The sequence below is a fragment of the Rhopilema esculentum genome, chromosome 9, assembly GCF_057945365.1.
Source record: "Rhopilema esculentum isolate cy_ngs chromosome 9, ASM5794536v1, whole genome shotgun sequence".
In the NCBI taxonomy this organism is placed as follows: domain Eukaryota; kingdom Metazoa; phylum Cnidaria; class Scyphozoa; order Rhizostomeae; family Rhizostomatidae; genus Rhopilema; species Rhopilema esculentum.
In genome coordinates, this window is record NC_142823.1 from 1,207,687 (window position 1) to 1,223,533 (window position 15,847).

General features: G+C 33.9%; 2 protein-coding genes across 4 annotated transcripts in view; one reads left to right on the top strand and one right to left on the bottom strand.

Moving 5' to 3' along the window:
- Positions 1-15,847, bottom strand: part of LOC135689092 (jouberin) — a 40,107-nt gene that overhangs the window by 15,636 nt on the left and 8,624 nt on the right. For 2 of the 3 annotated variants that reach the window (XM_089109954.1, XM_089109953.1), the window contains exons 2-20: positions 10,715-10,818; positions 9,556-9,638; positions 9,316-9,343; positions 8,772-8,877; positions 8,388-8,448; positions 8,061-8,148; positions 7,575-7,719; positions 6,732-6,831; positions 5,407-5,458; positions 4,967-5,020; positions 4,422-4,548; positions 3,939-4,034; positions 3,403-3,505; positions 2,895-2,987; positions 2,422-2,529; positions 1,975-2,100; positions 1,138-1,202; positions 823-960; positions 385-439 (exon numbers count right to left, since the gene is read on the bottom strand). In XM_089109954.1, coding sequence (XP_088966080.1) covers positions 385-439; positions 823-960; positions 1,138-1,202; positions 1,975-2,100; positions 2,422-2,529; positions 2,895-2,987; positions 3,403-3,505; positions 3,939-4,034; positions 4,422-4,548; positions 4,967-5,020; positions 5,407-5,458; positions 6,732-6,831; positions 7,575-7,719; positions 8,061-8,148; positions 8,388-8,448; positions 8,772-8,877; positions 9,316-9,343; positions 9,556-9,638; positions 10,715-10,724 — 1,638 coding nt within the window. In that variant the 5' untranslated portion in view covers positions 10,725-10,818. Of the gene's footprint in view, positions 1-384; positions 440-822; positions 961-1,137; positions 1,203-1,974; positions 2,101-2,421; positions 2,530-2,894; positions 2,988-3,402; positions 3,506-3,938; positions 4,035-4,421; positions 4,549-4,966; positions 5,021-5,406; positions 5,459-6,731; positions 6,832-7,574; positions 7,720-8,060; positions 8,149-8,387; positions 8,449-8,771; positions 8,878-9,315; positions 9,344-9,555; positions 9,639-10,714; positions 10,819-10,922; positions 10,967-15,847 lie in introns of those variants that run through there. The other variant, XM_065206208.2, reaches the window with a different exon arrangement.
- LOC135689100 (uncharacterized protein C8orf74 homolog) lies at positions 10,995-13,896 on the top strand. The gene is made up of 3 exons (XM_065206218.2): positions 10,995-11,416; positions 12,151-12,449; positions 13,291-13,896. The coding sequence occupies exons 1-3, from the start codon at positions 11,122-11,124 to the stop codon at positions 13,582-13,584; spliced, it is 888 nt and encodes a 295-aa protein (XP_065062290.2). The 5' UTR covers positions 10,995-11,121; the 3' UTR covers positions 13,585-13,896.

Here is a 15,847-nt window from a genome sequence, read left to right on the forward strand (position 1 = left end):
TGTATCCATCGAGTTTCACATAACATATCCTTAACTTAAAATCGAATCCTACAGCAAGCTACTCTACCCTTATATACTGTTCAACAAGAAATTTCTAGAATATACTCGTACAACATCACGTGTGCAGGAATACAATCTGGAATAAGCAAGTTACAAAATCTTACGTAAGGCTAACTCTAGAAGTTTCTACAATTATTTTAGTCAACTTGCCTAGCGTGTTCTACTTGTTAGTATTATTAAGAAATACTCGAAAGGTCCGGTCCACCACAGCTAAAACATAAACAGTCCTTGTTTAAATGAACTATAGTTGAAAATAAAGTGAAAAGATGGTATCTTGAATTAAAAAAACGAGATACGTTAAAAAAGAAGAAATTTGCCAGTTACCGCATAAACGAGAATAGGATATCCATTGGCGTTGCTGCATGCACAAGCAAGGTTCCTGAAACAAAGCAAAATGATAAAAAAAATTGAAGAGGCAACTGGTTGGTCTAACACTCTCTTTACTTCAGGATACTTTGAAATGCACCAATATTATCTTTGCAAACAAATAGAATTTCTGAGAGGGAAAAAAAGTGAAGCTTGAAAACGTTTTAAAAATAAATTTTAACAACAGTTTCATTATCCTTAAGTCTATTCATTCTTAAAAGCATGCTGTTTTCATATCGAGAGGAAGAACCAGCACACTGCTCGATAATCTCAGCTTCTCAATGTCCTAAAGCCTACCTTCGGAAACTATGAAATATAAACATATTTTCACTTAGCCAAGAAAAAATTAAAGATTTTCATAAAAGAATGCCAGTTTGAGACAAAAATCTAACTAACCTTCCATCGGGTGAAAACCTGGCTACAGAACATCCTCTTCTCCCAGTTGGTAGAATCAAAGCCAGTTTATTGGGAATTCTATTCGCCTGTCCCGGAAGTCGATTCCAAATATGCTTCTTATCTGTGGTAAGTGATTCCCTAGGAGAAAAAGCAGATCACGTGGATACATCTAACACGTCAGATTCCTAAAGAAGTCAAGCAATCGCTTCAGTAAACTTTCAATACTTAACAGCAACGTTAACTTAGAGACGCTTATATCACAGATTGTAATAAAACAACTTGAATTTGCAATGAAGAGAACAAAATTCAATAAACCTTTTACGGGCATTGATGCCATCCAATGTGTCATTGAGTTGCTCGTATGTAAGAGTGCCACGCTCCTACAAAAAGAACCATTTAACATTCTTGATCATTCATAGTATAAACATACGTTTTGGTTTAAACAAAAACAGGTTTCGTGAAGACGACTCTCAAGAGCTTTTGAAAATCTTTACAGAGCGCCACTAGTTTACACAAAATAAATAAAGAATGAATATGTGATGAAAGATAAATCCCGAATATTTGTACAATAGCCTTCTTCGATGCAATGACAGAACTACTTGCATAAAGACTTTGCCCCAAGTTGCAAATACCTAGCCAGTTACAATGCACTTCCGTTTCATTAGCAACACGAAACAATGCACCCACTGGAAGGACAAACAGGTTATGTCCCGTTTTCATATAACTGTCACTTAGAATGCAGCTTTTTCTTAATGAACAATCTTGCTGAGTCAAATTCTTATCACTACAAATCCTTTATCATTTAAAGCAACACATTTTTCACAGATGTAAGCCTTTAAGAAAAATTTGAAGAAGAAAAAAACAGTTTTGCATTTTCCTTAATTTTATATCTAAAACCTTGCTGATCCAAATTGTGCCTCACTAATCTAGACCAGGTAATGTTTTCCCACTCAACACCCGCCCCAGAACAGGTTTTCAACTAAATGGGTCAATAGTGAATGAGCTTGATGTAATTCATAGTAACCTGCGAAACAGGGGAGCGCATTATTACTTGCAGAAATTTCAAAACATTCTCCCCCCCCCCCCCCTGTCAATTACGCATAAAACAGCCAGCAAAGACATCTTGTGAAATCTTAAAATGAAGACATGTACCTCTTGAATTGGAAACATCGACCTTGCTGCAGCATCAATGCTCTCCGGGGGGCGAATGCCTTTCACTGTCACATAAAGAGTCGACGGATAAGGCACACGTTCGGTTGACTGCCACCAACTGAAAATCTAAAATGAAGTCATTTCTTTAAAAAAACGCTTCAAAATTAACAAATTTTTATGCTTTTTGCACCATAACATTTTAATGCCTATACATTTATCAGGGCTAGACTCCCCCCCCCCCCCCAAATAAAAGTTGTTTCTCGATCTTTGATCATTTCGAGTACACTTTAAACAATTCCATTCCCTCGGCGTTCAATACTTAGTATTTCCAACATTTATGACAGCCTTTAATTAGCCCGTTAATTATCGTGTCAGATTATCACTGTTCCATACTTAACTTCTAAACAATGGCTCCCTGTATTAAATGATTATGTATGCATTACTGACCTCGAGAGCTCCTGGAATTGGATTTCTGGCTCTTAGCCTTGTGGGTCGATGGTACAATTGGAGGCGTACTTTTCTGTCGGTGTTTGGAGAGCCATTTGTGCTGACAACCTAGAAATATGGAGGTCAGAGACAAACTTAAAATACGAAATTTTAATTTATTCTACAGTTTATTTGTTCTTTACCAAGAAAAACAATGAGTAAAAATGAGGGAATAATGTATGCATGTTTAAAATGTTAAAGAGTAAAATGTCAACATGTCAACAAACTTTATAAGATTTAAATCATATTTACTGCAAAAAAATCTAAAAAAAATCCTTAAAACATACCTATTTGATTTATTAAGAGTTTTTCATCACAATTATGAATAATTCCGATTACGCAACATCAAAAGCATTTATGTAAAACTTTTTCAGTTCAAGCATTTTAAATCTCTACTTAAACGTCAAAAATTCATCACACAAGACGAAATATACCTTAAGAAACGCCCATGCAATTTTATACCATCCTTGCTCTCTGCCTTGTGTATTTCCTCTTACGACGGACGACATACTCAAAAAGTCAACGATCTGCAAGTAATGTTATCAAAATCACATAAATTAAAGTTTTGGCAATAAAATACTAGGCAAAGAAAGTAAATACAGTTTCTTTAATAGTTCGTTATTCCGTTCAAAAATTTCCAGCTAAAGGAATAACATTCTTAATAATCAAACTTTTTATACGTCCAGATAATTGCTTCCAGGTGGACAAGATCAGAATTTAAACTCGTAAAACTAAAATAACTATACAATTAGATTCTTAAAAACAATGTGGAAAGTTTTCAGATTGAAATGAGAAATGATGGAGCTATACTTTGGGAAAAATCTTCGCCTGAAAGCAACCCTAGTTATAACATTATATCTGCAACTATTTTGACTCTCTAGGTTAGCAAAAGTTGTAATGTTTTCAAGCTAACGGATATCTATTTAGATCAAATAAGCATGCCTCAAAGAAGATCATGACTTCAGGGTCCCCTTCTTCTCTCTGGAGAAAGTACGAGTAAATTTCATTGTAAATGAGTGTCTCTTCCCAGCAGGGTAGCATTGATCTGAAATTTAAAACATTAAAAAAATTACCTGCCAAGACACAAGAGTAAAAAGTTCTGACTATATTATAAACTTGGCTAAGCATAACAATATTCTGGGCGTACTGCCTTTTCAGGCAGAAAAGTGATACGAAAGAACATAATTGTGTAACAAGAAGTTTCGACTAAGCATTTCAATAACTGGCACAGTGGCACATCCTGGTAAGAAACCCAAAATAATCAATCAATGAACTAGAGAGCATTTTCTTATACCATATTTCAAGGCATTGGTCATAAGTAGGCCCCTTTGATCAGGCATTTAAGTTATTTTTAGTTCGTAAAAAGATATTTTTACTTCCAGTTGATAATGAACGAATATTTTACAAGGATATTTTATGTCATTTTACTGTTAAAAAATTTGCAAGATTTTTTGCCAAAGGAAAAGGAATTTGCTTACTTCTTCTTTCTAAAGTCGAATGGCTGCGTCATCATTGGCATAATATAGTCAACAGCATTGTTTTTGTCTTCGAAGAATGAAGCAACATTTCGGCCCCTAAGATTGCAAACATCGAGAAAGTCAAAATATTTCACTGCTGAATGAAAAAGATTAAAGCTTGAAAATGAATAGCTGGCTACTGACAGATTTTGTGCCAATGTTTTGCTAGGTCAAGTCTTTTGAACAAGTTCTAAATCAATGTACGATCTTTTCACCTAAAAAACTCTTTCGAGTATGCACAAAATGTAAGTTTTTTATGTCACTCAATACACCAGGTGGCGTAGAAAAAAGAGAATAAGAATACCAAACCTATGTAAGACAGTTGTAGAATAAACACTTTCAAGACCTTATAGTTCAATCACATCTAAGACCTGTCAATCTTTATTATTATACAACTTATTTACTTTATAGAATATAAGGCATAAATAGACTGCAATAGCTTGCCTGTCACTTTTCTTAACATATTGTCCAGTGCTTGTGTCAATAACATGAACACGGATACAGGGGTGAACAACATCGATATCAGGCTTTAATCTGTCGGCTTTGTGGATCTGTATGCTCAGCAAATAACCTAAAATTATCAGAGAACAGTGGAAAATTGTCGTGTTAGAAAATGAAAAAGAGTAGCAGAAGTGGTAATAAAAAGAAGCAAAATAGAGAAATATATATGCGAAACTCAGCGAAAAACAAATGCAAGCAAAAACAGAAGATGGAAAAGAAAAGAAAACTAAGGGTAAAGAAAAAGAAGAAGAAAAAGAGAAAGTTGAAGAAGAAGGACACGGTAAATCCACAGCAGAAACGTAACCCAATAGACAATGGTCACAATGAGTCCTTTCTCTTTACAACAAGACCTGATAATAGCGTTTAATCAGTTGGTTGAGTATTGAAAGGAAGTCTGCAACACTTTAGGATAAATAGTATGTGAGAATTACAGACAGCCATTAAAAACTATTTCTACAGCAAAATATTTTATAAATATGAAATAATACCATCATCCCTTCTTTTTCTTTCAAGTGCCCTTTCAATCTTTTCACCAGCAGGCTCTGAAAAAAACAAGTAAAGGTTTTCTAAGAATTAGCCAAATTTTCTGAGAACAAATCAATAAGACTACTAAAGATTTCTAACAATGTATTTGCAGCTAGGAAAATAAAAAAAATTTCGAAAAATATGAAATGTTACAATGTCAGCTACTAAATAAAGAGGCAGATTGCATGTTGGATTTTGCAACCAAATATTTTCAATTTTCTCAAACGGAAGTTCAAAAAGAACAGCAATTGGAAAAACTGTCTCAGGCAAGGAGTTCAGGTATAAGAGGTCTTAATTCCTGAATTTCTGAAGCCTATTTTGTATTATAGTAAACATTGCAGTCGACAAAGAGTTTCATGACAGTCCTTAGATTACATTGACACATATTATGATAATATCATACCTGTATTCTGTCTTTTTTGCTTCTTCTTCTTTGTGGTTGTGATAACTTTATCCTATAAAATTGAGTGAACTATCAAAGAGCCAATTTTCTAAGCGTAATTAAGAAGATTACAATAACAATTATGTCGATAGCAAAATTAAGAGAGTCAATACATAGCCAACTCGATGTCAGCTTTGTTATCTCGTGAAAAAACTATGAATACGAGACACATTTTTGTGGAAATAGGATAAAGCATACGGACATTTGTGAAACCAGAACAGTTAATTCAATGCCAATACACTCTGATATTACAGTAGGATCAAGAGCTTAGGAAACTTAACAATTTGCATGCATAGGTTTATGATGCTTATTCATAACCACTGCAACCCATTGTAGCCAGCATATTTAGAATTCTTATTACCTAAGACCCCGTTTGCACTGTGCCGGATAAAATTTATCCGCATAAAACTTGTTAGGATTGATTTGCAATTACACTGCGCCGCACAAATTTTGTCCACTTTGCCCTCCCGTTTATACTGTGCCGAATAACTGAAGTCACATGACCTAAATCATGCACAGAACGCCCAAGATAAAGTCTTCTCTTTGCAACAAAGAAATAACAAATTTCCCGCCAACGAAAAAAGAATTCATTCTCTCTTCAGAATCATATGCTTCTCTTTTAGACCAAATCCAAAGATATTGTCAATACAAATTAGGCCTAGTTTGTTTTAATAGTTTGTTCTTGAAACAAATGGCACTGAACTAGCAACGAAAGTAGGGAACGCTGACAAGGATGCCAATTTTACGTGTAATGGCAAGATACTGCACTTTTAACACGAGTATTTATCGACAACAAGGCAGCCAAGATGGCGAATGGTCTTGATTGGGAGACAGTGAAAACTAAATTGGATGAAATAGCCAATTGCTTTCGAGCAAGATACGATGTGGATAGAATTTATCCGGATAAAAGCGTTTACACTGTACCATATAGCTATTCGAACTAATTTAATGCACTTTCCTAGGTGAACTAATTTTGTTCGGATAGCCCCTCTCAAATTCGTGCGGGTAGCGTGGGTCTAGTGTAAACGCGACGCGTTTATCCGGCACAGTGTAAACGGGTTCTAAAACTGACCATTCATTTTTAAAGAACTTTCCATAAATAAGTTCTATTGCTTAATTTTTATTCTATTCCCCTTTACCCTATTTAAAACAACTATAACCTGGCGTAACCTATTGTAAACCATCGTCACCCATTGAAATCGGTGAGCTAAGAATCCCTTACAATTCACCTGTTTTCTCCAATTCATGTGTTTTTACAGTGTAAATGAATATTAATGAATATTTACTGGCTCCTCATCCTTCACAGGGCTTTGATGATAGCCAACGTTTTCTTTTCCAACATCGTCTTCAGTAACATTATCAGCTACATCATCTTCCAGAGTTTTCCTGAAGTATTAAAGTTTTATAAAGTTTCGTAGAAAGAGTTTATCATATTTGTCTTGATGAAAAACAACTTAAAGCTAGACTTTGTGAAACAATCATAGGTTGAGAACATAATCATTGTATGCTGCTGAAATTTAAAGAAAAGTGGCATGTCTTAAACACCAACGTCAAAAATTTCACAAGAATAGCCTAAATACAAACGCATGGTCTAAATATGAACTTAAAATTAATTATAAAAACATGCAACATCCTAGATACATAAGGCAATACCAAAGGCCCTTTTTGGAATCGCTTATGAACATGTTTTTTTAATAGATCTCGAACATTCCCTTTTATAGCAAAATTATACAAATTTATAGCAAAAGCAGATTTGAGTCAGTTTATAAAAACAATATTCAAGCTATATTGTCTTAACAGGATTCTAATGAGAAATTGCTTAAAACAAAAGATAGTAGCCCCTATCAATTGCCTTTCTAATTTTATGCCATGATTATCAAGAGACGTTAAAAGTTTTTTTTCAAAGGCAATTTCTGAAAAATACAGGGCAATGGTTGAAAAAATTTTCACGATGAAATTCATAAAACCACATCTGTGAATGTTCATGACAATTTAGTTTCACAATAGCTGCCAGCAATGGGCTTTGATTTCTAAAACAATTTTTCTTAAACTATATCCCTTTTTCTTCGCAAACCCACCCCGCAACAGAAACTTGCTTAAAGGACCCAAAAATAAATTGTCATGCATACTTGTTTAATTTTTTCTTTGACTTCCGTTTTCCTTTAACGTTACTTTGTTGATTATCTTTTTCTAAAGGCAGTTGGAGCTGGTCTTTATTTGTTTCTTCTTGCAAAATCTCTTTAGCTTTCTTTTTCTTGAATTTTGGAGTAGTGTCTTCAATTAAAAAGGAATCCAAGGATTTTACAAAGAGTCTTGATTGAAGCTATATAGCTAAAGGTCACATTGATTAGACAGAGCTTCAAACAGTACCAAATTCCTTTCAATTGATACAAAACAAAAGATATTGTGAATAAAGAGAATTTCAACAACTTTAGGTGCGCATACAAAATCATGACAGAAACAAAGAAGACTGAAAACTCAAGTTAACTTATTTAGTTTGAAAAATGCAGACAATTTTTGAAAAAAGCTTTTTATTTGTTTCCCATTTAAAACTGGGAATAGTCACATGATAAGAGACATCAGTGTTAAAAGAATGACCCAGATTGTCTATTTACCTTCTTTATAAAGGTTACCTTCCAACAATCTCTCTTCAGATTTTGACCTCTCTTTTACATATGGAGCTCCAGACTTAAGCTCTGAAAGCTTAAAACAAAAAAGGTGTTTTCTAAACTTTAGAAAGTACGAGATAACAATTAAAATCTATTGCAACCCAGTTAAAATGGTACAAAAGACTGTTAGAAGCAATGAGTTCAATTCTTTTGCAAAAATAATGCCCATATAAAGGCTCCAAATAGGCCACTGTGATAGCATAAATATGACAAAGATAGACAAGGACAAAGTTTTGCAGTCAGACCAAATAATGATTGACCAAATATATTTACCAAGGAGTCAGCAGTTTTGGTTCTCTTCTTCTTTCTCTTCGCCTTTTCAGCTTCCTCAGTCCTATGGTAAAATACCTTTGAATAACTAAATTTTCTAGCATACATTCTAGATTAATCAAATATCATACTGGTAATTTCATCACTGTTTACCAAGTATATCGTTCAGCTTAGTATGAATTCAATCTGCATCTTTCATCCAAACTAGATAAAGAAACACATATGCTTATGTTTCCATCCCCCGTCTTTCATTTCTGCATTTTTCCTAAAGACTTTTAGTTCCAACACCTGAATCAAGAAGATGTTGTTCCTGACAAAGCAGCCATATTGTATAACTGAAATATTTAAATATGTATGACTCATTACAAGTTGTTTTAGGAAACTTACAACCCTTCTTGAGCTGCAGCTTGAAGCAAGGATTCAAAACGGGCCCTTGTGCGTTCCCTTGCTCTGGAAAGTTTAGGATTTTCTTTTTTATCTTCATTGTGGAGTACTACAAAAAATACGTCATTAGAAAAAAATTGACACTAGAAACAGAAAACCAACGACATCTATCCATTTTAGATTTTGCTGCTTGGTCTGAATTTCCATATGAGCATTTACAAAAATCACATGTAAAAATAGGCCTTTGAGGGAAAAGATTACTCCCTTTCTGACAAAAACCCTGAATAATTACTGCCATGGTGAAAAATCAGGACTTTTCGAGTGATTAAAATTGGTTTCAGTTTCATCAGAAGATATAAGGAGTTAAAACTACATTCATTTCTAAATAAAGAGCGTCCTATCCATGATAACAAAAGACAATGTATCTGTAAGATGCAGGCATAATTTTTGCATCATCTGCAGGTTGGCAGCATATAGAAACATTTCCCATTTCCAAACCTTGGTTACAATAACACAGAGAAATTTTCAAACAGAAGATGTGTCTTACAGCTCTCTTGGGATCCCCGTCTTTCTCTCTGCAAAGATAAAGGGACATGTTATATGAATATGAAACTGAATAATAATCAACAGATCTTTCTATCGAAACTCCCTGTTACTCTCCAGATTAATAAAAACAAACTCCTAAATGACATTAAACAGACCTCTCCAAGAAAGTAAAATGACAAAGCATTTCAAAAGATGATTTGGAAAGCTACATTTCTAAAGATTGAATTTTTTGAACACTTACTGAGTTATTTAGGCCAGGAGTTCCTTTCTTTGGTTTCTTTGTTTTACCAGTGTCTTGTTGACTACTTGGGGTCACGCCAGATGCTAAAATGATGCAAAAAAGATGTCTATTAAAATTTATCATTATATGCATAGCATAAGCCCCCAAATAAGCCCCTAGGTGCTTTTTTGAAGGGGTGTTTTTTAAGCTGGGGGCTTATTCAAAGATCGCTACAAGGGCTGACCTTTACAGTATCATAACCCAGTTTCCACATATAGCCGTATTTCACAAGATCTTTGGTGCATGAACAGTGCCAGGTACACCAGAACAAGCAATTTTTCTAGAATAAATAGTTTTAGGTGCCCCTTCAATAATACCATGTCTGCATCCTAGGTGCACCATCACCATGTGCTGCATACTAGAGCATAGCGAGAAAGGAGCATAGCAAGAGCATAGCAGTTACTTAACCATACACTGGGATGCTGCACTGACCAAGGGGCAAAGGGGGCAGACTTGAGTAAAAGAGCATTTTAAAGATAACTCCCAGCTTCAACTAATTCCTTCTACTAACTGCCATTTTATTTCAATCTTCTGTAGATATCTTGAAAATTGACTAACTTTTGGAATAAGGATTTATTTTACATGTTTTAGAAATGTTGTCATGAATTAAGCACTATATTCAGAATTTCGTATGAATCTCTTTGATTATTACAATTGGCTGGCTTCAAGAGCACATTAATGAAAAAGGCACTCTGGCCCCGCTTGCACCTCCTATCAAAGGGCAACAGGGACGGTTGACCCCTCCCCCTGCCCCCCTTCTCGGGCATTCCTGACCATATATGAACAGTCTGAAAGCCTCTACTTACGAAACGAATTGAAATGGAAAATGAATCATTTCACAAATTGCAAATATGGTTACTTTAATCTAAGTAGCTGAAAACTTACTCTCGCAATGTCAAACTGCTCTTATAATTATAATTAATAGGTTGTGAAAATTCATTGTTACTAGGTAAATTCAGACTAAAAATGTCTTTAACACTGAAAATATTCAATATCGTGCGAGGTAGTACTGTTTAGTGTTCTTTAGCCAAGACGAAATCAATGAAACATCATTAAATGTGAAACGCCTTTGCTCAAATTCTCACAAAATCTAAGAAAGTGGTAGCTAGTTATGAAATACCTTCGGCCATTCTAGATTCAGCAGAGCTTTTTCTTGCTTCTTGTCCTCCCCGAACAGCTTACATCTTTATGGAGAAACAGTTCTGCATTGATTTCACAGAAAATCTGCAAATGTGGCGGTTGGTGATGAATTTTACTTTACTATAGAAACTTGATGAACAACAAGTGAAATTAAACGAAAAATCAAATTCGAAAAGAAATTGAAGTACCCTTCATATTGTACACAGTCCATTACTAAACATGAAACCCTGTTCAAACAACCTCTTTTGCCGTGTTCCGACTCGAGGTTGAAGGAAACTATGGCGACGGGAAATGATTGTTCCAAGATGGCCCAACTCAACAACGAAATCAAAACAAAATCTAATTTGCTACATTGACGGTAGATTTTTCAGATGAAAAATAGATGAAATGGCTGACAATAGAGAGGAATTTAGAATCTCGGAATTATTAGACGTATCAAATATTTCGATTGAGGACCTTCAGGAAATATATTTTGCAAGCAGTAGGTCAGAGAAAAGAGAAATACTGCTCACAAAACTTGAAATTCAAGATATATGCGAGGAATCAGAATTGAGAAAGGCCATTCTTCTAGATTTCTCTCTCGAGGCTATAATTTTTGCATCTGGCCATGGATTTTCTTGGAAAAGTACAAAGAGTGCGCTTGCTTTTCTTGTGAATCTTCTGGAAAAAACAACTTTCAAAGGCATGTTTCAGTTTATCTACGGGAATAAGGATACCTAGATACAAAGTTAAGAGGTTGTACGTTATTTAGGGATTAACCTCGCAGAGAAAAGTTAATCTTTTCATTAGTCAAATACATTGTTGTCATTCATTTGAATTTGAAATTTGTTGTGGGATTTTAAAATGAAATAACTGACCTGAACTGAACTAAATTTGATGATTCAAACCATTATTGTTCACATGAAATTTTTCAGCTAACCATGTCCAGATCTGTCAACCTAGAATTTTTCTTTTAATTTTAGATTTTTTTTAAGAAAAACAAGAAAATTTGGCCAAAAACAGGGAGATCCCCGGAATTTGTTGAATCAAGATGAAATAATAGAACCATTATTAGGTTAAATTTATAAACAACATCTCTGTAAAAATTCATGCTTGGGCAAACAGTTGATGACAAAAAATATAAGAGGTTGCAAAGGTTTTTTTGAGTTTTTCATTAATTCATAAAAACTAACAAAAATTGTGTCATGAAGAACACCGTTGCAACCATTTTTGCTATAAGATTACCTCTGCTGAAAGATAAGGAAGAAGCATGGAAGAAATCTTTAAGAAAAATTGGGAGACCTGTGGAAAGCAACCAAAACCTTGGATCTCCCGGCATACCCCTAAATATAAATTCCACTGCATCAATTGTTTGCAATTTCCCTTTCTCTTTAAATTGAAATTGACTATCTTTTCCAATTCCTGTATTTTTTCCAGGGTTATGCCTCAAAGACGCAATAATTGTATTCAGATCTATGATACATGAAATTCAAGTGAATTTCTTGGCTGGTGAGATGAAGGCTTTAGTGGACTACACTCTGCAAACATTTTTTCATCATTATAACCTTTACTTGTTTTGTATGACAAATGATCAGGAGATTGACCTCAGGGAGGAATCTTTAGAAGTAAAGGTCCCCATTACACCAGAACCTCTTACAAAAGGAGTTGAATTGGAGAAATGGAAGTATTTACAGTCAATTGAGCAAATGCAAAATGAGCAAAATAATTTGAAAACAGTAAGTTCAATTCATTTTATTCTGATTTTCTTTGAAATCTTCCCTTTACTGGTAAATGGGTTGCACCAAATTTTATCCATAAGCAAATATTATCTCATTATTATTATTCATTATTAACCAATAATATCCATAAGCAAATGCAACAATCAGGATGTTATTCTTTGCTTAGCTTTCTATTAAAAAATCATTATTGTGCGTTTTTAATATGTTATACCAAAGTAAAGGGACACCAGAGCACATTTCGGAGTGGGAGGGGGGTCTCTAGACAAATTGGCAAACTTTTATAGCAGTTTTTCCACCATTCTCTTTGATTGATGCCACTACCTAAAATATCATTGTTTAGAAGAAAAATCTTCCCTTTACTAGTAAATGAAAGATGAGGGTGCTATAGTTCCACCAGCACCACCCCAACCCCCTCCCCCCTGGCTCTGGTGTGCTTGATGTAGCATTTAATGTGCTCCATTCATGTGTATAACAGAAAAAGGATTCTCCATCAGACCCTTCCAACAAGTTGCCAAAAAGAGGTTGCGGTGGTTTCTTTGCCACAGTCAAAGCATAAGAAAAAATATCTTCCAAACAATAGTAGTCAAGTCTTGCAAATTTATGCCATAAGAATGAAAAAATTATAGTTTTTAGGGATTTCTTTGCCTTATACCTTCCTTTTTTAGAGGTTTCTGACACTTTACTGTTGTAAGTCTGGAGTTCTAGCATTGCTAGAAATATGAACCCTACTTTCAGAAAGACTTAGCTTGCTCCCTGTCAGTGATAGCTTCTTACTTCAGTCACTCCCTTCAATTTCTTAAGATATTTTGTGATAAAGAAAAGCTATTTTGTCTCCCAGATTAGAGATCAAAAACTTCATAGCAATATTGAGAAAATCGAGCAAGCTAGTGAAGAAACACACCATCAACTTGCAGTTGCCTTTGAAACACAAGATGCTGATGAATTCCCAAAGATTGTAGAAGCATTGACAAAGCTTCATGTTGAACAAATAGATGCTGAGCTACAAAAATCTGTCGAAGAAAGCAAAGACAAGCTTGACTTTATCATGAAAAGAAACAACATTTCTCAACCTAATTCTGCAAGACTGCGACCAGTTTCCCATAACAGACCAAAAAGTAAACAAAAGAAGTAACAGAGTATAATATATTATATATAAGATACATGTTTTTATAAATCCTAAAAGGTCTCTGATTTGTGTGCAATGTCCAAGGGGTTGATAAAGATGTTAATGTTTTTATAGTAGCAAAAAATAATGACATCTGTTGAGAATATGTCTTCTTCTAAAGATGAAATTTTGTTGCTTTTTGCATTTACATACTAACAAATCTCTAAAGAAAATTATTTTCATATTTTCTCGATAACTCATTTTTTAATGAATAAGAGGGTATGAAGATGCTTAAATTCTGTTGAAAAATATAGCAGTTACTATTCTTGTCAAAATATATTTTTCTGCTAGTGAAATTTTCTTCCCAGACATGAACTTCAGCTTGGCTCAATTCCTTGAAAAGCCCTTTCAAGGAACTATTATACAGTCAACTCTTTTTACAATACCAATCAGCCTATCCTTTTTTATTTTATCAACAACAGGCAAGATCCAACTTTTATAATATAAATCTGTTAAAGAAAATGAGCAGTCAACCTGCACCCAAGAAAATGGTGTGATGCTCATGTGACAAGCATTAAATTATACTAAGATAAAATAATATACTAGATATTCTAATCGCTATAAGCCCCTTCAAACTTGGTACAGCTGAAATCTGCGCTCAAATATGCTCGAGGATTTCATAAAAAGTAAATGATTTTATGTTCAACATCATTCGATTGATAGCAAGAAAAGAAACTCCTTGTGGACAGCTATGCGGTTAATATTTGGTTTTCGAAAGAAACCACATATTTGGTTTTCGAGCATGCACCTGCTCTATCTTGTCAGTTATGAAGCATGTTTTTGAAAAAAATAGTTTACATGTTCAGTTAACATTTGATAATGGGGCACGTTCATGGAAATCACGAGCGTCATCAGAATTACATTTCCATATTTGTCAGACATGATCGAAGCTTTTAAAAGGCTCTAAATACGGGTTTATTGTGAGGGCAAATGAGCATGTTAGGGGTGGAGCGAATATAACAGATCTCTGCCTTTGTGTTCATTGAGATTTTAGCATTCAAGTGTTTTTACAGTAATTTATTTCCATTAGTCTTAGTTTATCGTCCTGAATTTTAAGTGCTTTTCTTGAGATTTGCAAACCACAACCACTGATTGTGCTTTACACGGGGTATGTGTGGGACCTGATAAGAAAATTTTGAGTACATGGACGTTAAAAATAGTTCGATATTTTACCGTTGTGAAATATTAAAGACTATTAGGACACCAACGAAGAATGATTCATACATTTTATAAGTGTTCAGGAAAACATACAGTGAAAAATAGCTAGCAATGTATGTGTAATAAAGTACTTAAGGTATTTTTGTTTTGCTACGAGTATGGGCGTTCAATAAAACTGTCATGGCAGAAAGATCGATGTAGTAAATTTAACAGAGAAGTAGGCAAAAGCAGTCGGTGAGCCAAAGGAAGGAATAAGGTAATTTTACTATGCTAAAGGATGTAGAAAAATAATAATTTTCTTATTTATTGAACAATTTGAACCAAAATGTCTATATATGTGTATGAATATTGATTACCCTATAATAAATACTTCCATGCAAGAGAGAGTCTCGACGCAAATTTGAAATAATGAATAATATTTATGTGATAGATCTGTCGAGATCCTCGTCTTTGCTTGATAGATCTGACGAGATTTTCTTAAGAAGATTGTCGTGTAAAAGTCTTAAGAATATTCTTCATGAACCTATAGTAAAAGATGAGAAAGATTCTTGGCTAGATAAAACTTAACTATTTGTTGATATTCGCCTTTTGTCATCGAGTATTTCGTGAAAAACGTATAAAGACATAAAATATTTAAAACAGTAAGTTCAGCATTAACTAAAAAATGATCACTAAGAAAACATCAATTTTCTTGACTTGCTAAAGAAATGCAAAATTGTAATGCAAGAAAATAAAACGTTGAAATTATTCTAAAATGGTCACTTAAATTGATTTAAATCAGGAAAAATTGTAAAACTGCTGGAATGCATGTTCAAAATGATTTTGAATACCCTGATATAAATTTTATATACATATAGATATTATATATTATTTATGCCTCTATAGCAGATCTGATTGTCTAATCATTTCATTGATTTAAGCATAAGTCTGTTAGGAATGATAAGATATAATGACACATAAATTTGACTTTTTTATTAAAATGTTTGTTCGAACAAAATTCTAGGCGTTAATAATTAGTCAATAATAACAATAAAAATCTTTGTAGGTTATAAGCTGTTAAAAAGTTCAATCT